This window comes from Garra rufa, chromosome 5, assembly GCF_049309525.1.
Source record: "Garra rufa chromosome 5, GarRuf1.0, whole genome shotgun sequence".
NCBI classification, from domain to species: domain Eukaryota; kingdom Metazoa; phylum Chordata; class Actinopteri; order Cypriniformes; family Cyprinidae; genus Garra; species Garra rufa.
Window position 1 is genome coordinate 56,886,241 of NC_133365.1, and position 27,488 is coordinate 56,913,728.

At 38.9% G+C, this 27,488-nt stretch overlaps 1 protein-coding gene across 1 annotated transcript; it reads left to right on the top strand.

Moving 5' to 3' along the window:
• The first annotated feature begins 965 nt into the window (after positions 1-965).
• On the top strand, positions 966-27,488 carry trabd2a (TraB domain containing 2A). The gene is made up of 4 exons (XM_073840176.1): positions 966-1,561; positions 3,970-4,530; positions 26,916-27,062; positions 27,273-27,488. The coding sequence occupies exons 1-4, from the start codon at positions 1,346-1,348 to the stop codon at positions 27,486-27,488; spliced, it is 1,140 nt and encodes a 379-aa protein (XP_073696277.1). The 5' UTR covers positions 966-1,345.

A 27,488-nucleotide genomic window follows, 5' to 3' on the forward strand; every position in this document is an offset into this window, starting at 1 on the left:
CAAATGATTCGAAACTGTGAATGATTTTGCGACGCAGTGCTTTATTGATTCGGAGTTTCAAAAAGCTCAGTTGATACTTTGCTCACTTTCTCTATATCTCATTTGAAATGAAATCAGCACAATTAATGGGGGTAACGTATAATGTTTTTATTAAATTGTGATCACGTTAGACAGTTTCCCTCGTATTAAAAACATTTAATGAGGCGACACTCATAATCTGGTTCTTGCCTAAAAAAACGTGTATATAATGTGGGTTGTTAACAGACTACACTGGTTAACCTCCGCCTACAGAGAAAGAAAAAGCATCCCTCTTTGCTTTTTATCCACAAATCGCACCCTGCATATACTGCAGGTTGTTTTTTTTCTGTCTCTGATTATTTTGGCAACTCGTGTGTGTGTGTGTGTGTGTGTGTGTGTGTGTGTATGTGTGTGTCTGTGTGTGTGTGTGTACCTGGTATTCATCACGTTGTGGGGACCAAATGTCCCCACAAGGATAGTAATACCAGTAGATTTTGACCTTGTGGGGACATTTCTCAGGTCCCCATGAGGAAACAGGCTTATAAATCATGCACAATGAGTTTTTTTGAGGAAGTAAAAGTGTGCACAATCTCCTGTGAGGGTTAGGTTTAGGTGTAGGGTAGGTGTAGGGCCATAGAAAATACGGTCTGTACAGTATAAAAACCATTACGCCTATGGAATGTCCCCATAAAACATGTAAACCCAACATGTGTGTGTGTGTGTGTGTGTGTGTGTGTGTGTGTGTGTGTGTGTGTGTGTGTGTGTGTGTGTGTGTGTGTGTGTGTGCGTGCGTGACAGACTCGTAAGCGCGAGCGCCAGTGACGCGCGTGTGTTTGGAGTCTCTCTCGCGCGCAGGAGTTTCGCGGGGGTCCGAGATGCTCAAATCTCATTATTTACCCAGAGATTTACCCAGAGTGGGGGAGACTGAGGGGCTGGGGGAAGGTAATGCCCCCTCTAACACACACACACACACACACACACACACACACACACGCACACGCGAGCGCGCTCAGAACTTGTTGAGCTGCAGTGAGAGTCAGAAGCCGCGGAGGAGCCCACTGCTCGGACTGAAGTGACTCATTTGTTGTGTTTGAGGAGAAACTCAAGCGCTGAACTACAATCCTGAGAGTTTCTCAGAGTTCCTCAGAGCTTTAAGCGCGTGTTCGTGATCGGGATGTGTGTGAAGTGAGACTCGAACACTGGAACATGATCTTCATGACAGACTGCATCTGCTCACATGGAGCTGGAGTTTGACGAACACGACCATCATGTCCTAGAAGTTGCTCTTTGAGCGTTTCTGGCTCAGTCCAGCTCTTCTTCAGGATGGATGACTTTTGTGGGTTTTCTGGGATTTTCCTCACTCTTGTGGAATATTCTGACTGTCAATGAAGAAGAGTCGAGTTTGGTGAAGATTCTTCAGCAGACTGAGATGATGATGGTGGTGGTGGTTAGTTGGGGCGCTTTTCTCCAAACCTGCTTGATCATGATGGTGAAAGCAAACCAGCACAACCTTAGAGAGACCAGCTGCGACCTCAACACTGAAGTAAGGGCTTCTCTTTTGTAAAAAAGTTACAAATCATTTTCTTAAAGTAGATATTATCAATCAAATCCGCAGGTTATGAAGTTTTACGGTGGAAATATGAATGTGTAGAACCTCAGGCATTTCATTTTTGGTGTGAAAGGGCTTTACGTTTGTCAGAAATAAAATATATATTTTATATATATTTACTGAGCCAACTTAAAATAATTTGTTACCCCGCTGCCTTAAAATTTGAAGTCAACTCAAATAAGTTTACTCAACTTAAGTTGTACTAAGTGACAACTTAGATATTTGAGTTAACTAAACAAAAAAATTGTTTTGTTAAACTTAAAAGCTGTGTTTGTTATCCAGCTGCCTCACATGTTTAAGTTGAATCAGCTCAAATATCTAAGTTGTCACTTAGTACAACTTAACATTTCAAGTTGACAGAACTTAAGACTTTAAGGCAGTCGGGTAACAAATTATTTTAAGTTGATTCAACAAATAGCTTTTTACAGTGTTACATTTACATTTAGACATTAAACGGACGCTTTTATCCAATGCGACTAACAAAAGAGGACAATGGAAGCAATCAAAATCAACTCAAGTCTCATTTTAATGACTCGCTGTCATTGATGGAAAGTTATGAAGTGATATGGAACACGCATGTGTGATAATGGAGTATAAACACTGCGTGTAACTGACTCTTTAAGTGAAATATTTATCATTTGCACTAAATGGATTTAAATCACAGTGTCTGAATGAAAGATAAGAGCTCGGAACTCCTAGAAAACACTCATATTTTCACAGTTATTGATAGAGTTTTATAGGCTCACTTTGTTGAACATAAAACACAATGTTCCTGCTGTAGCTGACAGTGTTATATTTCGCATAAACTATGTTTTATCTTTTAGTATTCTGTCTTTATATTCAGCACAATGTTCAATCTTGTTTCTGGAGTGTCAGACTGTCAAAGCAAGTCCTGAATGGCTGTGGGTCTGGACGTGTATTGCCATCGACGCTCATTTCAGGCACTAATTAGATATTAACTGTCCATTAAAGGCATTATCAGCTTGTGAATAAACATCAGCTCTTCAGTGATTTCCTAGACTGGTTCTGCTGGAGGCTCGCTGTTTGCGTACACTCTTAAAAATAAAGGAATGAACATCCATGGACCATTCAAATGCAGAGATAATTTTTTGGTTGAAAAGGGTTCTTGAGATTTTTAAAACGTTCTTCAAAATGGTTCTTTTAAGAATTGTTCTCTGAAAGGGTGTTTGAGTGTACTAGTGACTGCACAAATCAGAAACAGTCTGCGATTGATTTGCATGTCTTATAGCATCATTATGAAACTTTGAGCGTTGAGAGTCTGTTAAATGTTTACAAGTGTTTCACAGCTGCACATCTTCATCTCATTAATCTGAGAGAATAAACAAGACTTTATGTTGTTAGAGTGACATATACTGGCCAATATTTGGATGTTTTGAGGTTTTTGGTCAATAACAAGTGTTCAAATTAGTATATTAGAATGATTTCTGGAGGATCACGTGACACTGAAGACTGGAGTAATGATGCTGAAAATTCAGCTTTGATCACAGAAATAAATTACATTTGATCAGATATTCACATAGAAATCAACTGTTTTAGATTATAATAATTTATGTAATTGTGAGTTTATATCTGGCAATTGTAACTTTTTTTCTCAGAAATCAGAGTTTATATCTCACAATTTTGACTTTTTCTATATTACGAGTTAAGTCAGAATTGTGAGATATAAACTCACAATTCTGAGAACATATCAGTCTTTTTCCCCCTCAAAATTGCACTTTATGACTCACAATTGCGAGAAAAGTCAGAATTGTGAGTTTGTATCATGCAAATAAGAATAAAGCCAGAATTGTACGTTTGTATCATGCAATTATAAGAAAAAAGTCAGAATTGTGAGATATAAAGATATAACTATCAGTTGCTAGTTTATATCTCATAATTCTGACTTTATAACACACAATGCAAGTTTATATCTCACAATTCCGAGAAAGTCAGAATTGCGAGTTTGTATCATGCAATTAAAACAAAAAAGTCAAAATTGTAACTTATCATGCAATTCTAAAAAAATTCAGAATTGTGAGTTTGTATCATGCAGTTGTAAGAAAAAAAGTCAGAATTGTGAGATATAAAGATTCTGACTTTATAACACACAATGCAAGTTTATATCTTACAATTCCGAGAAAGTCAGAATTGTGAGTTTGTATCATGCAATTCTAAGAAAAAAAGTCATAATTATGAGATAAAAATTCACAATGACCTTTTTTTAAATTCAGATTTTTATTGTATTTGTGAGTAAATAGTGTGTTTTACTGCTGTTTCAGCATCAGCTTTTGAAAAGCCCAAACCTCTGTCTGTCTGATGAAACTTTCTTGTTTATTCCTCAGCAAAGCGAGCTCAACTCCTTCCTGTGGACGATAAAGCGAGAGCCGCCCTCGTACTTCTACGGCACCATTCACGTCCCGTACACGCGCGTGTGGGACTTCATCCCGGAGAACTCCAAAAAGGCCTTCCAGGAGAGCAACATCGTGTACTTCGAGCTGGACCTGACGGACCCCTACACCATCTCGGCTCTGACCAGCTGCCAGCTGCTGCCGCAGGGAGAGAACCTGCAGGACGTCCTGCCCAAAGACATCTACCGGCGGCTCAAGAGACACCTGGAGTACGTCAAGCTCATGCTGCCGTCCTGGATGACGCCGGACCAGCGGGGCAAAGGCCTGTACGCAGACTACCTGTTCAACGCCATCGCCGGAAACTGGGAGCGCAAGCGGCCCGTGTGGGTCATGCTGATGGTCAACTCTCTGACGGAGGCCGACATCAAGACGCGCGGCGTCCCCGTCCTGGACCTGTATCTCGCGCAGGAAGCCGAGAGGATGAAGAAGAAAACGGGAGCCGTGGAGAAGGTGGAGGAGCAGTGCCATCCTCTGAACGGACTCAACTTCTCTCAGGTGAGTGTTTTCATCATCTTTAAGACACTGTCCATCGCAACTCAATATGGAGTACAGAAGATTATGATTGTCAAGTTTTTGAAAGAAGTATTTTCTGCTCATCAAGGCTGCATTCATTTTATCAAAATTGTGAAATATTACTGCAATTTAAAACTGCTGTTTCTATGTGAATATCTGTTAAACTGTAATTGATTGCTGTGATCAAAGCTGAATGTTCAGCATTATTATTCCAGTCTTCAGTGTCACATGACTTTTATCATTTGTGGCTTTATCATCACACACAATGCATGCATTTAAAAACATGGGGGGTGAGATCATCTAGTACTTGTTCACATAGAAAAACACTTTTTTTCTCACAATTGCGTGATATAAACTCACAATTGCGAGTTGTAGTCAAAATGCAAGATATAAACTAATGTCAGAATTGCGAGATATAAAGTCACAATTCTGACATTTTTTTTTCAGAATTATCAGATATAAACTCACAATTATGAGAAATGAAATCAGAATTGCATGATATAAAAAGTTATGTCAGAATTGCAGACAACTGTCTTTTTTTCTCCGAATTGCAAGTTTATATCTCACAATTTTGACTTTTATTTCACAGAATTGTTTGTTTATATCTTGCAAATGGGATTTTTTCCTCAAATTTATGTTTATATCTAACAATTGTGACATTTCTCAGAATTGCGAGTTTATATCTTGCAAATGTGACTTTTTTTCCTCAGAATTGTGTTTTTATCTCGCAATTCTGACTTTCTTTCTTGCAATTTTGAGTTTACATCACACAATTCTGAGAAAAAAAGTCAGAAATGTGACTTACATCTCGCGATTCTGACTTTATAACTCAATTGCATCATGCATTTCTAAGAAAAAAAGTCAGAATTGTGAGAATTGTAGCAGGGTTCCCACACCTTGGTTAACTTCAAATTCAAGGACTTTCCAGGTCCAATGCCCTCAAATTCAAGGACTCAATGTGGGCACATATTTCAAGTGAGAGCAAGGTTACACTGTTACCTTGTAAGATAACGTTTTCATGCATAAAACACAACTATGAAAAAAAGCATTTTTTGCATGTATTTTCTATATGAGAGAGATCTGATATTCTGTTTGTTGTAAATGCACATAACTAACATAAATCAAGCAAGCTAGTATGCATAGGCCACAAAGTGTTAGTAAAATAACATTAGCAGACTGGATGGAATAATATTTATCTCTTGCACGAGATAAATTGAAGCACTTGCCTTGCAGGGACCTGTATCTATGTTCATTTTCAAAAACTTTCCAGGGCCTTGATTTTTTTTTTTTCAGATTCTCAAACTCTCAAGTATTTCATGGACCCGCAGGAACCCTTTTTTGTTTTCTTATTCAGTGGCAGAAACGGGCTTTCATAGTAAACTAATTCAGACGAGCAGCAGTTTTTGGCCACTTTGCATAGATTGCATGTCTAATGCATCCTCGCAGTGATTGTAACATCCTCTGAGTCTCAGTTTGCATTAGTTGCCTTTCTGTCATCAGAGAAAGAGTGTGGAGGAAAATCTGTAGCACGCAGGCCTGATTGTGCATCAGCTGTACAAACGTTGTGCTCTCGGAGTGTCTGGTGTTATTAAAAGTGATTTGAGCGTAATGGTTGGCGTCTGAATCCCACTCAAAACCCCCTTGTTGAAGTCAAGTCGGCTGTCGCTCTATTAGAGCCCCACAATTACCTTCAGAGCGGCAGACACAGGGAATCGTGTTTGAGCGAATGCCATACGGAACTAAAGAGATTACGCGTGACAACTTCACCGGACGCTCCCAGCGCTACTGAACCAGATTCATCCGTCTGTGTGATTGATTATTCAATAAAACAGTTACTGTCAAGACACACTTATTTCTATAGCGCTTTATACAATACAGGTGGTTTCAAAGCAGCTTCACAGAGATAAACAAGAAAGTAATAGTGTTAATGTTGTAAAATTTATCAATAATTTCAATTTCTGCAGATGCTCATGGCATACAAAAATACACAATATCATGCAAATGTCATAATATTGTGAGTTAACATCTTGCAATTCTGACTTTTTTTCCTCACAATTATGAGATATAAACTTACATTTGCTAGTTATAAACTTGTGAGTTTGCATCATAATTCTAAGAAAAAAAAATCAGAATTGCGAGTTTGCATCATGCAATTCTAAGAAAAAAGTCAGAACTGCGAGTTTGCATGCAATTCTAAGAAAAAAGTCAGAATTGCGAGTTTGCATCATGCAATTCTAAGAAAAAAGTCAGAATTGCGAGTTTGCATCATGCAATTCTAAGAAAAAAGTCAGAACTGCTAGTTTGCATCATGCAATTCTAAGAAAAAAGTCAGAACTGCGAGTTTGCATCATGCAATTCTAAGAAAAAAGTCAGAACTGCGAGTTTGCATCATGCAATTCTAAGAAAAAAGTCATAACTGCGAGTTTGCATCATGCAATTCTAAGAAAAAAGTCAGAACTGCTAGTTTGCATCATGCAATTCTAAGAAAAAAGTCAGAACTGCGAGTTTGCATCATGCAATTCTAAGAAAAAAGTCAGAACTGCGAGTTTGCATCATGCAATTCTAAGAAAAAAGTCAGAACTGCGAGTTTGCATCATGCAATTCTAAGAAAAAAAAAGTCTGAATTGCGAGATAAAAAGTCACAATCACCTTTTTTGTTATTTTTTATTCAGTGGCGGAAAAGCATCTAGCAAACAAATCGCTTTTTAGACTGAATGAACAGGAGAATCCACATGAATGGAGCTTGAAGATCATCCTGTTTCTCTGTCTTTGCTAAGCTCTTCAATCCCTGAATGAAATCCCTGCATGCGCAGAAGCTCAAGGCGTCTTCAGACGTTCAGCTGAAATCCCATCAGGGCTGTGACGAGGCTGGGCTTTCATGATCAGACCTCACGGTGAGCCTCGGCTTTAATTGGCTTATCCCGCGTGATCACGGACCAGATACGGCCGTGTGTTCCTCTGTCGGATGCCGTGTCTCGTCCGGACCGATAGCAGCTCGGCAAACGTGTGGCCGAATGTTTGCGCCGCTGCGAGTGACGGCCGTACGATGACGGACTATGATGGGAATCTGCAGGAATGTGACGCTTACATTAGTTTAGTTGAGCTGAACGCCTGTCATCGCTTCTTAAACACTGGAGTTTCACTGTGTTCAATGGGCCGAGGATGAGTGCTGGTCTCTGAGAGGCTGTCAGGTCAGATCAGGGTTGCCAGGTTTTCACAACAAAACCCGCCCAAAAAAAATGCGTTCCAGGGGGTAAAATACATGTTTTGTGGTGGGGTTAGCATTCCAGGGGCTAAATATTATTATAAATATGACATAAAAAAAAAAACGGCAACAGTATGAAAATGTCCCAATTCCACGGGAAAACTGAGGACTTGGCAACACTGGGTCAGATGTATTTCTGTAGTTCTTTACACAGTACAGACTGTTTCACAGATTTCAGATTCAACAGGTTGTCTGATAAATGACATGATATCATGATAAAACATATGTGGATAAACTTCTGGACATTTTTGCTGAATATGAATCTAACAGCAGAAGCAGTTAGTGTGTTCTGCACTTAGTCTGTTTTCAGCGCCTGCATCTCAATATATATCAATCAATTCATCTCCAGTGTTGCTCTGAGAGTCACTTCATCAGCTTTATAGCATTTACTTTGAGAAAAACTACTATCCAACACACACGAGACTCAGATCTGCACCACAAACACACAAAAAGTCTGGTTTAGCTTGAAGAAATTATGACAAATTTATTACTACTGTGTACTAGAATGTACTTCTCAAAGTAATAATGTTTTAATGAAATACAATAAAACCAATATGTTGTTACATCTGTTTTTATACAGTTCTGTTGTGCCTGACAAAAGTTACATAAATGATACAATAATGACAGAGTCCATATATTGAAATATATAAATATTTACATCCCCCTTTCAGAATCTGCAAAATGTTTTAAATACATTACACCTTGCAGAATCTGAAAAATGTTACTTATTTTATCAAAACAAGAGGGATTATACAAAATGCATGCTATTTTTTAATTAATACTGACCTGAATAAGATATTTCACATAAAAGATGTTTACAATGGTTACATATAGTCCACAAGAGAAAATAACAGTTTATAAAAATGACCCCATGCAAAAGTTTACATCCCCTTGATTCTTCATACTGTGTTGTTCTCTAAATCATCCAGTGTTTTTTGGTTTGTTTAGTGATAGTTATTCATGAGTCCCTTGTTTGTCCTGAACAGTTAAACAATCCTGTTATTCAGAAAAATCCATTCTTTGGTTTTCCAGCATTTTTGTGTATTTAAACCCTTTCCAACAATCACTGTATGAGTCTGAAGTATGAGATCCATCTTTTCACACTGAGGACAACTGAGGGACTCATATCAACTATTACAGAAGGTTCAAACACTCACTGATGCTCCAGAAGGAAAAAACATGCATTAAGAGCTGGGGGTGAAAACTTTTGAACAGAAAGAAGATGTGTGCATTTTTCTTATTTTGCCTAAATATATATTTTTTTCCATTTACTACTGCCCTTCAGAAGCTATAGTGCTGGTCTCTGAGAGGCTGTCAGATAATTAGCATTCCAGGGGCTAAATATTACGTTACTGGGGTCACGTCAACCCACAGACATGAAAAACAACCCGCGGCAACAGTATGAGCTTCAGGAGATACTTACATGTTTCCCAGAAGACAAAAGTTAAATTTACCCTGATCTTCAAATTCAAAAAGTCAAAATCAATGATAAACTATGTTTCAGTGTTGATTCGGTGTTGATTCAGATCAGACAGATGATTGAGTTCTCGCTGGATCTCGGGACCGTCCCGCTCGGACAAAATCAGGAATTGCACGAACCGTCCAAATCCTTTAATAACTTCTGGCGCCTTTAACGCGCCTCAGCCTTGAATTCCTCTGGTGTTTTTAATGTTTACCACTTTGTGGCGTTAAACATAACTTTAAAGCTTTGAGAAAATAATCTGGCTGCCAAATCGCACTGGATTTCAAAAACAGGGCCAGTAATGATAAATGGTGTTTGTACAGATGGGGCCCCTTAAATGGCACATTTAAATCTGCCGCCTCGCAGCGCCGCAATCACAGATGAGTCACGGAGCGGCCTGCGGTCATCAGCTGCTCAAACACAAACCGTCAGCGATGAGTCTCACGCAGAACGAGCGCTGATATCGTGAGCTCACAGACGAGGACAGGAGCCGTAAGAGCCAATCTCACACAGCGACGAGGCTTTCAGTGCTGAGAAACGTTTCAGCTCACATTCTAGAGACAAGCCAAAATCAAATGTTCACTAAAAAAAATCTGATTTTGTGTGAGACACAGTTAAAGCGTGCACTCTTCAGAATGCATTCAGAAAAACAAAAATGAATGTGTCATAATTTCTTAAAGTTAAACCAGACTTTTTGTGGGTTTGTGGTGAGGATCTGAGTCTCAGTGAGTGTTTGACAGTGTTTTTTCTCAAAGTAAATGCTGTAAAGTTGCTGAAGTGACTCTCAGAGTAACTCTGGAGAAGAATCCATAATCCATGATAACACTTCCTCCAGTGAAAAAGTGGTCTGGTCTGAATCAGGAGAGAAATCTGTACAGATCAAGCACCGATTACAAGCCAAAACAGTGACATCAAATTGATAATATTACTGAAATTTAGAAGAATTGTTCGCCTAAAAATGAAAATGTGCTAAATATTTGCTCACCGTCAGGGCATCCAAGATGAAGATGTGTTTGTTTTTTCATCATATTTGTATAAATGTGTCATTCCATCACTGTCTCACCAATGGATCCTCTGCAGTGAATGAGTGTCGTCAGAATAAGAGTCCAAACAGCTGATAAAAACATCTCAATAATCCACAAGTAATCCACACCACTCCAGTCCAGTCCATCAATTAAGACATTTTTTTACTTACTTTTATACACTTCCTCCAGTGAAAAAGTGGCCTGGTCTGAATCAGGAGAGAAACCTGCACACATTTCAAAGCCAAAACAGCTCTAAACAAATATGTGGCTGGATTTTGATGTGAGGGACAACAGGTGATGGACTTATAAACTGGAGGAAGCGTTATTATGAATTATGAACTCAATGTATTTTTTAGTTATTTTAGTCTTAAAGATGGATTTGTTTGATCTTTTGTCTTGTCAAGATGTTAACTGATGGACTGGTGTGGGTTATTTGTGGATTATTGTGATGATTTTATCAGCTGTGTGGACTCTCATTCTGACGGCACCCATTCACTCCAGAGGATCCATTGGTGAGACAGTGATGGAAAGATACATTTATACAAATCCGACGAAGAAACAAACTCAAGATGAATCATCTTTATCTTGGATGGCCTGACAGTGAGCACAACAATTCTTCTAAATTTCAGTAATATTATCAATTTGATGCCACTAAGATTCTCAGATGAGACTGTTTTGGGCTTGTAAACAGTGCTTGATCTGTGCAGATTTCTCTCTTTTTCACTGGAGGAAGCGTTATTATGGATTATAGACTCGTATTTGAGTTAAAAACATCTTAATGCTGGATTTGTTTGAGCTTGTGTCTTGTCAAGATGTTAACTGATGGACTGGAGTGAATTGATTATTGTGATGTTTTTATCGGCTGTTTGGACTCTCATTCTGACGGCACCCATTCACTCCAGAGGATCCATTCGGTGTCATTTCCATCTCTTTGTTTTGTTATGTTTCAGAAACACATTCACTCTGTCGTATTTTGCTGGCTTAGTGTGTTTAGTCCTTAGGTTTCCACAGTAAAAACATCTCTGCGTTTCTCATTTGTGTGTGGGGTTTGTTTTCAGATGAAGGTGTTTTTACTGTAGAGTCATTACACCATTTAACTCCAGTGTGAAGTAGTAGGATTTTCCTAATGGAAATCTGAGGATTTTTTACAGTTTCTGTCAGCAGCTGTATTTCACTGGAACGTGTCTCTGGTTCGTTCTTCAGCAGCAGGTGTTTCTCATTTGTTTCCACTCAGCGAATACTCACACGCTCGTGTTGGAGAGTTTATTGGGAGTTTGACGCACGGCGGATTGTTTTACCTTCGTCCAGCCGGGAGACTCTACCTGCTCAGATTTATCCTCTCGACTAAAGTAAATCATTGAGCTGTTTTTGTGACAGTGGTAGATCAGAACTGAGAAAGATGATCATTTGAGAGATGAAGAGTTCTCACAAACATCCGTCTCTCGAGTGCTGGGTTTCCTCTCCGCTGTTGACCAAACACACGGGTATCAGATGCAGCTCATTCCTCGCTGGTGTCTGTATCCGGATCAGTGACAAACCTCACAAAACTCATTAGTTGTGCTAATCTTCTGATGAGAGCGGTGACATGAGCTGGCAGCTCGAGCGTCTGTCTGTCTGTCTCTATCTGTGTTGGATTAGACTAGATCTCATGTTGTCGATCGGCCCGAGGCGTCTCTCCTCAGAAACTTGTTCTTGGTTTTAACTGGCGCTTGTGTGGGAACTCGGGAACAGGCTTCACAGATCCGACCCTCGGGCGAAATCATTGATCAGTCTCAGAGAGGCTTCTGTCCTACTTACTAGTTACTCTAATTACCCGTGGTAAACACAACATGTTTAGCACTTCTGTCTACTATTTGGAAAACTTATAGTCCTTTATTCAGCATTAGCCGTCTGTTTGCACCTCTCTAGAGACTTTAAAGGATTACTCCACTTCCAGAATAAAAATTCTGATCATTTACTCGCCCCGGTGTCATTCATGTCTTTCTTTGGTTGTAAAGAAATTACGTTTTTTTAACAAAATATTCCAGGATTTTTCTCCATATAGTGGACTTCAGTGGTGCTCAACGGATCGAAGGTTATAAATGCAGTTTCAAAAGACTCTAAACAATCCCAGCTGAGAAATAAGTGTCTTATCTAGTGAATCGATTGGTTATCTTCTCAAATAAATTAATATTTTTACCCTTTTTAACCACAAATGTCATGCCTAGCTCTGCGATGTGCACTCAAGTTCAAGACAGTTAGGGTATGTCGGAAAACTCACATCTAATTTTCTCCTCCAACTTTAAAATCGTGAGAATTGTATATAAATTGTTTTTATTCAATTTTTTTTTTTTTGTAAATAACCTTTTTTAAAACCCTCGTTTTGCTAGATAAGAACTTTCTTCCTTGGCTGGGATTGTTTAGAGCCCTTTGATGCTGCACTGAAACTGCATTTCTAACCTTTAGTCCGTTGAGCACCGCTGAAGTCCACTATATGGAGAAAACTCCTGAAATGTTTTCCTCAAAAAACGTAATTTCTTTGCGACTGAAGAAATACAGACATGAACATCTTGGATGACATGGGGGTGAGTAAATGATCAGGAAATGTTTATTTTGGAATAATTTAGAGCTAATAACACAGGCCTGCTTATTATTACAATAGAGCAGATTTCAAATGTAAGCCCTTCCTTGTCTAGAGATGTTTTTATTCTTGTATATCTATGTTAGTTTTTTATTTTCTTTTTATCTTTTGTCTTTTCCTTTTTAAATGTTCTGGGAACATTAGATTAACGTTATAAAAACCAAAAACTAACTTTATTGGAACGTTAAGAAAACTTTCCTGGCTAACCAAAAACAAACCATAAAAAAATTAAGTTCCGGGAACCAAAACCTGACATTCTGGGAACGTTATAATAATGTTTGGGGAATGTTAGAATAACGTTAGAATAACGGTATAAAAACCAAAAACTAACTTTCTGGGAACCAAAAACGAACACTCTGGAAACATTAAGAAAACTTTCCTCGCTAACCAAAAACAAAACATTAAAAATGAAGTTCTGGGAACGTTATAATAATGTTAGGGGAATGTTAGAATAATGTTCTAAAAACCAAAATCGAACATTCTGGGAACATTAGAAAAACATTCTACAAACCAAATGTTAACGTTATTAAATTTATTAATATATAATATTAATATAATGTTTAAAATGTATTATATTTTTTTTTTATTAATTGTAATATTTAAATTTTTTATACATTTATTTTAGAATTATTTTAGTGACCGTCACATAAGCCCATCATCCCTTCATATTGCACAATGATCTAGATGCCAAGTGCAGATGTTTTCATCGATTATTTGACATTCTGCAGTGTTTCTGCTTGATCAGCATTAAATATGCTGATTGTGAGTTTGCGATTGATGTTGTGTGTGAAAGCGTATCTCCGTAGCTTTGCTCCAGCTAAAGCTGTTTAATGGCCATCATTCTCAGCTATTGTTGTGTCCTGTGGTCTTTGACAGCCACTCAGGGATTGGTTTGTGTGTCGCCCTCCATTAGCATGTGTGTGTGAGTAATTACAGCCGCTATTGTTCCTCCTAACGTGCTAATACGTGAGTATCAGAGAGGTGTTAACTGAATCAAACGGTGTGTTAATCTGGTGTTAGTGTGTCACAGCTCTGATGGACAGGAGTGTGTCCCCTTATGATGCCGCATGGGCCCAGCAAACACAAAACGTTTGTTTATTTTTTGGGGAACCAAATACTAATGTTAATGGAACATTCTTTTTAGGTTATATTTATTTTGTAACTATAAAATAACATACCCAGAACGTTGCATAGTTGTTAAATAACTGCATGGTTATTAAATAACCTAAAAATAACCTACACTGAGTGGTGATTGTGTTGGATGATTACTGACATGCAGCAGAGTGATCATGTGGGAGTAGAGGTTAAGGGAAACATTATAATAATGTTAAAACAACGTTATACAAACCAAATTTCCGTTCTATTTCCGTTAAGAAAACTTTCTTGGCTTACCAAAAACAAACCTTAAAAAAAAAAACATTCTGGGAACCCAAAACTGATGTTCTGGGAATGTTATAATAGTGTTAGAGGAACGTTATAATAACATTCTAAAAACCAAAAACGAACATTCTGGGAATGTTAAAATGGCGCTAGGGGAACATTAGAATAACATTCTGAAAACCAAAAACTAACTTTCTGGGAACGTTAGCATAATGTTAGAATAATGTTCTATAAACCAAAAACTAACGTTCTGGGAACATTTGAATAGTGTTCTGGGAACGTTAAAATAACATTAGGGGGATGTTAGAATAACATTCTAAAAACCAAAAACTAACTTTCTGAGAACCAAAAATTAACATTCTGGGAACATTAGCATAATGTTGGAATAACATGGAACATTAGAAAAATGTTCTCCAAAACAAAAATGAATGTTCTGGGAACGTTATAATGTTAGGGAAACGTTAATGTTAGAATAACAATAGAATAATGGTCTACAAACCAAAAACTAACATTCTGGGAACATTTGAACAACGTTCTGGAAACGTTATAATAGCATTAGGGGAATGTTAGAATAACGTTTTTAAAAACCAAAAACTTTCCTGGCTAACCAAAAACAAACCATAAAAACTAACATTCTGGAAACGTTCTGGGAACCAAAAGTTGTTAGCTGGTTTTGTGTGTTTATATTCAATGTGGTTGCATAGTAATTTCAAAGCAATTTCCCATTTAATTTTTAGTGTGTTACAAGCCGTTACTTTGTAATTAATTGTGAAATTTATTTTTCTTGCAATAAAAGGTTGAAATTATTTTTTTTTATTCTGTGTCAGAAACCGGCTTTGACACTAATGTGACGCTCTGCTTGTGGATAGTTTTCCCAGATTTTCTCCAGATTAATATCAGCCTCATCTTCTAATATCTTCCTGCTGAACGTCTCAGTGATTTGTAGTGTTTCTCAGTGCTGAGAGATTTGTTAAGGGTTTGTGGAGAACGTCCGTCGTAGCGAGCGCAGCGATGCTCGTGGTTTAATCTCAGAGCAGATGACTTACTCAGCGTGATGAACGGGATGCGGAGCAGCTTTAGCGCTGAGCGTGAAGAGCGAGTGGAGCGGCGGGATCGAGTCTCACGGTTAATGAAAGCAGATGGTGGTGCATTCACACTCGTGACTGTTGATTGAGGCACTTTAACGTGAGCGACACGCAGACGTCTCCGTCAGCGGCAGATCCTTCTGCACCACACAGACACGTGTGTGTTCTGTGATTATGTGTACCGTCCTCAACATTATGACCCAGTTCTGGACGGCGGTGATGTAATCGCACTCCCACAATCCCCTCCTGCAGCACATGAAAGACGCTGCTGTCAAACTCTCTTTTACGCCGGCGGTCAGTCGCTCTTTGAAGTCTCTCGGCCGGCTCTCTGCTCCTCTGACCGATCTACAGAGCGAATCGCCTGAGCGCCGCACCGTATTGTTGAGCTGTTGTTCTTGGTCAGCGGCTCCTGAGGGTCTCACGGGTGAAAGCGTTTTCTCTCTCTCTCTCTCTCTCTCTCTCTCTCTCTCTCTCTCTCTCTCTCCCGCGGCCTGCGCCCCCATATTGTTTACTTTTTGTCCCGGCTGAGAGAGAATTCCACTCGCTCGCATGAAACGCCCGCGTTTTCAGGGTCATTTACACCCAAAGAGTGTTTGTCTTTGGGGATGGAGCTCTTTGTGTGAGTGTGTGTGTGTGTGTGTGTGTGTGTGTGTGTGTGTGTGTGTGTGTGTGCGCTCACTGACCTCATAAAAACTACACACACTCACAGTGAACATGCTGTGGCTCTGTCCGCTGTTTAAAGCCCTGTTATGCTCACAGTCCGAGACGTAGATGATTTTGTTTATACATCAGATTTGTAGAAATGTGTCACTCCATCACTGTCTCACCAATGGATCCTTTGGAGTGAATGGGTGCCGTCAGAATGAGAGTCCAAACAGCTGATAAAAACATCACAATAATCCACACCACTCCAGTCCATCAGTTAACATCTTGAGAAGACAAAAGCTCAAACAAATCCGTCATCAGTGTTCCGCATTACACGTAATCAGGTTACTTTTTTCAAGTAACTAGTAAAGTGGCTCTTCCTTCAGCCTGACGTTTATTTCACTTTTGGTGTGAAAGGGCCTTTAGAGCTGCCAAAAATATAATTCTGGGTTTTTGTTATTAAAAACAATAAGCAAGCCCAGCCCAGGTGACAAAAAGTAACACAAAAGTAACATAATGCTACTTTTTACTTTGCATAAAATGTAACCAAGTAACGCAATTAGTTACTTTTTATGAAGTACTGCAGTATTATAATGCATTACCTTTAAAAGTAACTTTCCCAACACACTAAACCATTGCTTCCAACTAAAATCCATAATCTATAATAACACTTCATTCAGGATCCACTGGTGAGCAAGTAATGGAATGATACATTTCTGTAAATCTGTTGAAGAAACAAACTCATCTACATCTTGAATGGCCTGAGTGTTTTAATTTTTGGTGAAAAACTTCATTTGGGTTTACTATTCCTTTAATACAAGTATTTATACAGTATTAAACATGAAACAAATTATGTTAGTATCACTTTAGAATTAGAATTACAACTTCAGTTTCTACTATAAAGCAGCTCTCCTGTGTGTTAATGTTTTTACTGGCGTCTGCTCTCATTGGACGAAGCAGAACAAATGAGCTGAACATTTCCAGATAACAGAAGGCGGAGCCCCAGAGCCACGCCCACCTGTTATGTAATCAACACAAACTAATGGTAGTTTGAAGGCGTTTACCAGTTGGAGAGAACTTCACTTTGGCAAGCTGTTTTGAACTCCTGGAACTCCTGCCAAAGAACCTTTGAAGACATTTCAAGCAAACAAACGTTTAAACCCTTAGAAAGTTTTTAAATTGCACTACTATAGTATTACAACTTGTTACTCCTTCATGAAAATAGCAAAGGAATCTGGCGTTGAGTTTAAACACCAAGTGACCAGCTCTTCTCCAGTGTTCATGTTCTGTTTCTCATGTTCTTCTTACTCTTCTCTTCTCCCTGCGCTTGTCAGAATTCCTCTGTGAAATTCCTCACGCAGAGGAACGTTTCTTTCCCTCATAATCACACAGATGCATTCAGAAGCAGCTCTATTCCAAATATGTTTCGAATCTGTGTCCGCTCTCGCATGTGTGTGTGTGTGTTTGCGGTCTGACGGATGGACCGTGCTGCCGTGTCTACATCAATTTTGAAGTTGGTTGAAAAGCCACAAACGGCCGATGGCTCGCGGCCACATGCGGATCCATTACTTTGGGGCTGAGAGGTTATCCGCACATATTTTCCACTACAGGGACGATTTTACATGGTGGGATGTGAAGATTTTCAGCGTGAGACCGCAGTGCTGAGATTCTGCGTTCGGGGCTTGAGCCGACGCGTGCAACTCCACACACTGCTATGGTTTGATAGAGCATGCGAGTTCTCAGAAAAGACAACTTTGTACTTAATCTACCACTAAAAGGTGCATATTAGTAACTCTAACACTAAGGTGGCTGTTGCACCACAAGTACAACCTTTGCTTTTTTTAATGGTTGTGATGTGTTGCATATGTGACTCTGGACAACAAAACAGCCTTAAGTAGCAGAGGTATATTTGTAGTAATAGACAAAAATTCATTGATTTCTCTTTTATGCCAAAAAATGTTAGCATATCAAGGAAAGATCATGTTCCATGAAGATATCAATGGAATGAAACCAATGGAAGGCTTATTTATTCAGCTTTCAGATTATGTATAAATCTCAATTTCAAAAAATAGACCCTTATGACTGGTTTTGTGGTCCAGGGTCACATATTTGAATCATTTTCTAGCTCTTGTATAATAATCACATGCAGTATTAACATGCTCAGATTCATTTAGAGACACGCGTGTTTGCAATCCGTCATTGAGACGTTTACTTGAGGTGCTTTCCGTATCCTGTTTTTAGCTCAGAGGTTCTTGCGAGCTGATTGGCTGAGACTGCGTGTGTGGGCCGGATGGAGCTGTCAATCAAAGCGCAGTCGCTTTACTTTAACGCGTGACACTGATTCTGTCAGACAGCGTAAATATTTGGCTGCGATTGAGCGCTAAGGTAAACACGGGGCCTGTGGGGTAAATGCAGAATACAGACCAACATGGACTCAATGACCTGCGTTTCTCTACACTGATTAAAACACTTATGCATCGCATCTACGCCAACCTGCGTTTGTCTGTTCATCGCAATTAGTTCCAGACAAGAACTGCCTACTTACAAACACATTAGACATAAAACCACATTAGAGCTCAAGATTGACAGCCTACAGCTATTTCCACAGATACAGATTTCCATAAATACATATATTATCAGTGCATTAGTGGCTGTGTTCAGGAATGAGTGTTTGAATCATTCATTCAATTGATTTATTCAGAAATTACATAAGTAACTCTTTATGAAGGAGTCACTTGAATCATTCAGCACTCAACTGATTCAGTGATTCACTTAATGAGTGTTTGAATCATTTATTCAATTGATTTATTATGAAATTACATAAGTAACTCTTTATGAAGGAGTCACTTGAATCATTCAGCACTCAACTGATTCAGTGATTCACTTAATGAGTGTTTGAATCATTTATTCAATTGATTTATGAAATTACATAAGTAACTCTTTATAAAGGAGTCATTTGAATCACTCAGCACTCAACTGATTCAGTGAGTCACAGTTCATTCAATTGCTTCATTCTGAAATTAAATAAGTGCCATTTGAATCATTTAGCAGCTGTATCTCATGCTTAAATTATATCTGAAATATTTAATTATTGATTCATTTAGTTGTTTACATATACACACTTTCTCAGAGTGTGATTCTCATTTCCAGGAGGAGGAATGATAGAAAGGTCTCGTAACAGTTGAGATGAGCATGAGAGCCGCCGGTGTGTCTGGTTCCGTCTGAAGCGCTCGTCTTGAGTTGGTCTGGAGCCGCAGCTGTCAGGAGGACGTTTAACGTGTTGATGTTTAACTCTCTAATACGAGCCGCAGACGCTGCGGTGCGGGAATGTTTACGGCGGTGCGAGCTTTTAGTGGCGTTGTTGAGCCGGTCTGGAGACGAAACGCTGAGATAAAGACTCTCCACAGGGAAAGAAAATAAAGCAGACGGCAAACTGTGACGCTTAGTGAAATCTGCAGGAGATGAAACACAAACAGCGTCTTGTAATGTTGTGTCAGAATCTCAGCTTCTCCAGAACTTAGATGAGCTGAAAATCATCTCAAAGACAAGTTGTACTCTCTAAGGGTTTGCTCAATGCTTTTATTAAATGTATTATACATTTATTTGATCACATTATGATTCTTTAGTATGTGATCGCAAAAGCAGTGAGTAAATCCTCTGAGTCAAACTTGAATTATCACGTCGCTTATGAAGATTTAAATGGATTTGTGCACCAGTACAACAGTATAAAATGATTCTGTTGAATTGTACTGATTACTGCACAGCTATGAATCAGTTCTGCTCATTATTGAGTTATTTCTTCCTTCAGGGACAACATACTTTAATAATACATACAATAAAGGTAAAATGGCTCATTTTTATCGGTAGTCCCATAGCAGGTTGATATAAAAAAACAAAACCTTAGTGTTGTTAATTTTGTTTACATAACACAGTTTTTAACTTTTAACGCATTTTGGCTGTTTATTTTAGAGCTGCAAAATGATTAGTCACAATTAATTGATTCAAATTTATGTTTGCATACTATATGTGTGTGTACTGTGTATATGTATAATGTATATATAAATGCACACATATGTGGTTCAAATACGTTAAGATGTCCACATCAAAAGAAATGTACAAAAGTGATTTTATGTCCAAAGAAAGCACATTAAATGTAAGTAAAGTGTCTACTTTTATAGTTTTTGGAGAATAAAATGTCAAAATATCATTGAAATAATGTTACATAGTCATTCAGTGTAACACAATATTTGTGTAAAATTTCAAACAACGTGCTTATTCTGACTTGTACAAAAAATATATAAAAGAATAAGGGAGCATATTCAAATTGATTGTGTTTTAAATGAGTAAAAAAATCTTACTGACAAATGGGCAAAACCTAGGATAGTGGCACACTGTAAAAACATAGAATTATAACTAATTAGTATTTGGGGTGAAAGTAATTGTTCTTTTAATATGTCATAAATTGATTTTTGTTGTGAATATGCCTGACAAGATTGACACTGAATGACATTTTAGTGGGTGTTAGGGTTAGGGATAGTGTATGATATTATGTATGATATTAATTTTTTTAACAAAAATGCAATTCAATTAAACAGAAAACATTTAATTTGGGGGGGAAAAAACAACAAATTAAAGCAGTATTACACTTAATTGCTTTTATGCTTAAACCCTTTTTTGTCTTTGACCCATGTATATATATTTTTTTTAATATTTGTATGCATTTGTATGTAAACACTATATAATTTGTATATATATATATATATATATATATATATATATATATATATATATATATATATATATATATATATATATTAGTGGTGGGCCGTTATCGGCGTTAACGTGCTGCGTTAATGTGAAACTCTTATCGCGCGATAAAAAAAATATCGCCGTTAATCTATTCTCATATTTGGGTTGGGAGCTGGGTCTAAACTACGCAAGCTATGATGACTTTCACCTTGATAGTTTAACGCGGATGTATACCGAATACTGTAGAATATGGTCGCGCGTTTAAGTCTCCTCCGCCAAAACACAGACGGGATCGCGTCGTCCTCCATTCATAAAAAACCGAATCTACTATAGCGAAATGCCACGTAAATTCGTCGTTTTTTGGATTCATAAATCAAATGTTGGTCAGTCACTTAATTCAAATCGCGATATGGACTAGTGTATGTGAAAACTGAAATGCAAAAAGACCGTTTTAATATGAATCCGTATGTTCCGTTTGCCTAGCTGTATGTATGCATTGCGGAGACGAGCTTTTACTACACGCATACTGAAACACACGTGACGCTCCCGGTAATTTTGGCATTTTCATCTCACATGAACAGATAACTCAATCTCCCAAACTGCTGTGAGAGTCACCTATACCGTTTCATTTGAGAAAACTAGCATCATATCATACTGTATGACACAGAAACGTTACGGCAACCTGTCAAAATAAAAGTACGGTGTAACATGTAATGGGCTGGGTAGGTGTTGACGTTAAAAAAAACACAATCTAATAGGTAGAAAAAATAATTTCATTGTTAGTTAGTTAGTAAACACAAGTACATCTAATTGAACATAATTTATTTTCATCAACAAATTATCATAGAACAGCTTTATGAGCCTTTATGATCCATTCTCAAAGACTTTAAGTCATTATTTGGGTAGCACACATATTCTGAATGCCTTCAGCAGAATTAAAATTAGCCCTTTTAATCTAGATTAATCTAGATTAATTCCAAGATTTAATCTAGATTAATCTAGATTAAAAAAATTAATCTATGCCCACCCCTAATATATATATATATAAAATATTTTTCCTTAATATATATGCATGTTTGTGTATGTATATACACGCACATAATAAATATACACAGTACACACGTAGTATGCAAACAAACTTTTGTTTTGAATTAATTAATTGTTTTGCAGCTCTAGTTCATTTATGCACCATCAGCATTTATTCCACTCACTAGTTCCTCTGAAGGCAAATGACTAACTAAACTAGTTTACTGGGTTTAATCCAGTGACTAGTTCTTCTCAAATCTGGCTCTTGAGATCTAGTTTCCTGCAGAGTTGAACTCAAACTCTGATCAAACACACCTGAGCAATGTCTTCAGGATCATTAGAACATCACAGGTAGGTTTGTTTGATCAGAATTGGAGCTAAACTCAGCAGGAAAGTGGAACTCATGAGAAGATCTCTGTTTTACATTACTGAAGTTTGGATAAAAGTAGGGATGCCCCGAATATTCGGCCACCGAAAGATTTTTTTCACCGAAACAACACGGCCGAAACAGTATGTTGACGCAAACAGAAACCGCAGCCTGCATGTGCTCGTCTGAAGCAACACGTCTGCGGTGTGGACGTATTTCAGTATATCTGAGAAAGACCCACGGATAGCGATTTGCAAAACTTGTAATGCAGAAAGTTCAAGAGGAGGTCTCTGTCGTCAGTCGTGTGTTCAGCCAGTGATGAGAGCAGAGATCCAGACAGATTTCAGTGAGTGAAAAACAATGTCTTTACATTTGTGTTATATCGCAATATTTTAAAGATATGTCTTTTCTATATACTGTATATAAATATTTATGTTTTAAACCATGGAGGTGAGCCAACGGATATCACACAAGCAACGTGAAAACTGAGCAATATGTCAAAGTGAAAGTAAAAACTGACAGTGCTTTCAGCATCTGACCTGCATTCTCTCAGAGACAATGAGAGACGATTATACTTCATATTCTGATATTAATTTAGTCCCCTTATATTTTCCTTGTGCCTTGAACATGGTGAAAAAAAATAAAAAGAAACGAATTTTGTGTAAGGTTTGTTTTGAAAGTCTGTTCTTGAAATAGAGCTCTTAATTTTCATTGATGACTGCAGTGTTATTAGGGGTTAGGAAAGTCTTAATTATGATTTCAGGTAGTCTTAAATGTGGGACTGAAAGACAAGAATTGCGATGAAACTTCAAAAGGCTATCCATTGAATAAATATGAGCGCTGCACGTTTCAAAGTCATTCGCTGCGCTGCTTTGTGTTCCATTATTCTGACAGCGCCTCCTGCTGGAAGAGAAAGAGTTGTAAATGTGAACTGATGGATCCACAAGATAATGTGTTATTAAAATTTAAACAATTAAACAATTTAAACAAAGGCAGTAAAATATATGTATATGTTAAGTAATATAATACTTTACTTGTTTAAATTAATATAATTGATTTATTCTTTGAAACTTTAATATTAATTTATGCAATTGCAATGCCTTGATTTTAGTAAGATTAGTCTTAGCCATAAATGCAATGGCACTAATAACTGGCATTCTTTCGGTTTTCGGCCTTGGTTTCCTATTTTTTGGTTTCGGCCAAGAATTTTAATTTCGGTGCATCCCTAGATAAAAGCCTACTGGTGGTGTTTGAGAGAGTGTTTAGTGTGTGTTATAGTACTGAGACTAATCAAAGCCAAACTCGAATCACAGAGTAAATGCAGTGAAGAGTGAGGAGCTCACGCACGGCTGATCTGCTTTGAATTAACGTGAGTTTGATTTCGGCGCGTGCCACGGAAGAGTCACGTTACTCTGCCGGTTAAACGCAGGCAGGGCATCGTGGGAAAGTTTCCCAGATGATCACAGTTCATTCACAAATACCGCGGCCGTATTGCAGCGCTGTCGCCGGCGGTGCGCCGCAAGCTTTGGCTTTGTTTGTGTTCTTAACTGCTGGGAAAACAGACTGCAGATGATGTCATGAGAAAGAGCTGGGTGCCGTTAACGGCGTCCATTAGTGCGGGACCGAGAGGACGTCCATCACTCGCAGACAGACGCTCCAGGGCCGCAAGAACAGCTACAGCGGCTCACATCTACTTCACATGTACGATTAAAGACCTGCTGTCTGAGCCAGAACACACAGATATCTAAATCAGACGACTGAACAGACTGTAAACACAGATGTGTGTGCTGTTCAGATGTTCAGATGTTCAGATTCATGTTCAGTCACTCTAAAGGCTGTTCACAACGTAAACGGTGACTATAACAACAGCTCTTATCATCAACACCAACACACACTCATGTTATCTTTATTATAAGCACGCTACAGTTTTGTCATCTGTCAAAATATGTACAGATGATGTACTCACCCCCTTGTCATCCGAGATGTTCATGTCTTTCTTTCTTTCATTATGTTTCTTGAAGAAAACATTTCAGGATTTCTCTCCATATAGTGGACTTCTATGGTGCCCTGAGTTTGAACTTCCAAAATGCAGTTTAAATGCAGCTTCAAAGGACTCTAAACGATCCCAGCCGAGGAAGAAGAGTCTTATCTAGCCAAACAATCGGTAATTTTCTAAACACAATTTCTTTATGACTGAAGAAAGAAAGACATGAACATCTTGGATGACAAGGGGGTGAGTAAATTACCAGGAATTTTTTTTATTCTGGAAGTGGAGTAATCTCTTAAAGTGAACAGTACCTGCATTGCTGTGGACACTAATATAGTTATCACCATTGTTTTTGTTGTAAACAGGCTTTAAGACTAATATTATTTCAGGCCTGTCCCAGTGATGATGATAAGTTTGAGCTCACAGCAGGAGCATTTGGGAAACCTGTTTGAACTCAATCATCAGTATTATTAGTGATTGCGTTTGGTGCAGAAATCACACCCTTCAGCTTCGTGGAGCTCAGAGAATTTTCTGCAGGTCCATCCATCGTAACGCAACGGGCGATTTCCATCACAAAGCTGAATTATTGACTTTCATAGGGCCGCAGCGCTTTGATAGGAACGCGCTCTGGTTCCCGTGCGCGTGAATGTGGCCAGTGACCCACGGAACGGACACAACGGAGGAAGAAACAGCATTCGTTCAGCCCCGGCTCTTTCATTCAGCGCCTCCTCCGCGCCGTAATTTAAGGGGCTGAAAGGCTCTTTTGCTGCCGTCGAGGGGGAGCCGCGCCGCTGAAGATGCTTTGGCCGCGGCAGATGGAGGGAGTTTTTGTGCCGTGGAGTTTGGGAGGCTAGCGGGGTGGCGATAGGCTAATTTGAGCAGCATAAAGCCGGCGCGCTTTCAAATGCAGAGCAGGAGGCTTTGATGAGCGCGGCATGAAAGCGCGGGGAGCCCAGCGGCCGACGGGGGCCCTTTGTCCCAGACAAGAAGGCATCTGCTGGGCTTTGCCCTCCTCTCTGGGACGAGCCCCTCAAACAATGACCGACGGGGCCAGAGAGTGTCATCGGCGCTGATGAAAAGACCTCAAGAGTGTGTGTGTGTGTGTGTGTGTGTGTGTGTGTGTGTGTGTGTGTGTGTGTGTGTGTGTGTAACTCTTCAACTCATCTGCAGAGTAGTTTGGCTGTGAGCTCACAGGTGGAGGAAACTTGATTGATTCTCCTGTTGGGAGCAAATACACTTGTTTGTTTGGAAGAGAAACTATTGTGAGTGATCACTCTAAACTGTGTGTGTGTGTGTGTGTGTGTGTGTGTGTGTGTGTGTGTGAGAGAGAGAGAGTAAACACTGGGGAATTTCATGGTGACACAATGGTGAGCTGCAGCAGCAGAAGCAACAAAAAGCGGCAGCTAGAACTAATTGAGAGAAACTCTCCTCCGCGGAGCCTTTGATCTGTGAGAGATTCACTCACGCTTCACCAGAACCTCATTCATAAACACAGCACTCCTGCTTTTACTGCTGTTTACCAAGTGAGCCTTCACTAGAACTTGTCCTCAAATACTGACCGGTGTTAAAGTTGAGTTTGTGAAGTTTTTGTTTGTGATCCATTCCTCAGATCACGTGTGTTTTGTGTGTATGTTGTTGTACTGCTATTTTAAAAAGTGATCAGACTCACTTGACAGAGTAAAAATCCACCTAACAAGCACCCACAACACTATTTACATTACAATCTGCATTATAAAGTGATTTTCCAGAGTTAATTTTTCATCTGCACTTCCTTAGAAACCAAAGACCGTCCTGATAAACAAATCACAGCAGATTTTTTCTTTCATAATGTCTATATATTACACTCACACACACACACACACACACACACACACACACACACACACACACACACACACACACACACACACACACACACACACACACACACACACACACACACACACACACAATCAGCCTAGGCTGGTTTTAGCTGTTTTTGTCAGCAGGGATGTGTTCTATTAATTACTTAGTGCCTTATTTTCATGCCATAAAAAGTCAAAATTATGACATACTTAAGTTGGAATTTTTGTCACGTGACCAATGTGTTTATAAAGTCATCAAGTCCATTTCAACTTAAGTCATAATTTCTACTTTTTATCTCAGAATTGTGACCCTGGACCACAAAAGCAGTCATAAGGGTACATTTTTTAAAATTGAGATTTGATTTGAGGTTTGTTAGGAAAGGACTATATTCGGTCAAGATACAACTATTTGAAAATCTGCAATCTAAATATTGAGGAAATCACCTTTAAAGTTGTGCAAATGAAGTTCTTAGCAATGCATATTACTAATCAAAAATTAAGTTTTGATTTATTTACGGTAGGAAATTTACAAAATATCTTCATGAAACATGATCTTTACTTAATATCCTAATGATTTTGGTATAAAAGAGAGATTAGTCATTTTGACCCATACCATGTGTTTTTGGCTATTGCTACAAATATACCTTGTGCTACTTTGAAGAAATTCAAGAATGTTGGTAGCAGTTTTGGTTCTCAAACTGATCAGTTCTCAACATTCTTCAGAATATCTTCTTTTGTGTTCACAGACAACAGTCAGTCATGCAGGTTTGGACATCATGAGGCTGATTGCATGATGACAGTAGTTTCATTTCTGGTGGAACTCTCTCTTTAAGAAAGTCTCTCAATAGTGTTTCTGCATGAGGCCGCAGGTGTGTAGAATCATCTCTAATGCTCTGCTGCGGTGTGTTTCAGGTGATTTTCGCTCTGAACCAGACGCTGCTGCAGCAGGAGAGTCTCCGCGCCGGGAGTCTGCAGGTGCCGTACACCACAGAAGACCTGATCAAGCACTACAACTGTGGAGACCTCAACTCCATCATCTTCAACCACGACACCTCACAGGTACACCTCAGCACTTCAGAAAAACCTTTTGGGGCCTGTGAACTGTTGACCTCAACTGTGTATGTGTGTATATTCCTTTTTTTTTTCACTCATTTCTGTTTACTATGAGGCTGCTCTGAAACAGTCTGTATAGTACGGAGTGCTATAGAAATCAAAGCGACTGTTCTTCTAACTCGAAACAGGAATGAAATCTGTCTGATTTACATCCAGGTGCCGAACTTCAAGAACGTGACGCTGCGGCCGAGCGAACAGGTGACGGCGCAGGAGATCGACCGCTACTTCAGACAGGAGCTGATCTACAAGAGGAACGAGCGCATGGGTCGACGCGTCAAAGCGCTGCTGGAGGAACACCCCGACAAAAGCTTCTTCTTCGCCTTCGGAGCAGGTCAGTCTCCCTCGGGACCCGTCCCAATCCTGTGGCTTTGA

Bases quoted from the DNA above. Each gene is read 5' to 3' on its own strand.
- trabd2a (XM_073840176.1), top strand. From the start codon at position 1,346: ATGACTTTTGTGGGTTTTCTGGGATTTTCCTCACTCTTGTGGAATATT. The intron at 1,562-3,969 runs GTAAGGGCTTCT...TTTATTCCTCAG, and splicing joins GCTGCGACCTCAACACTGAA to CAAAGCGAGCTCAACTCCTT. The intron at 4,531-26,915 runs GTGAGTGTTTTC...GGTGTGTTTCAG, and splicing joins ACGGACTCAACTTCTCTCAG to GTGATTTTCGCTCTGAACCA.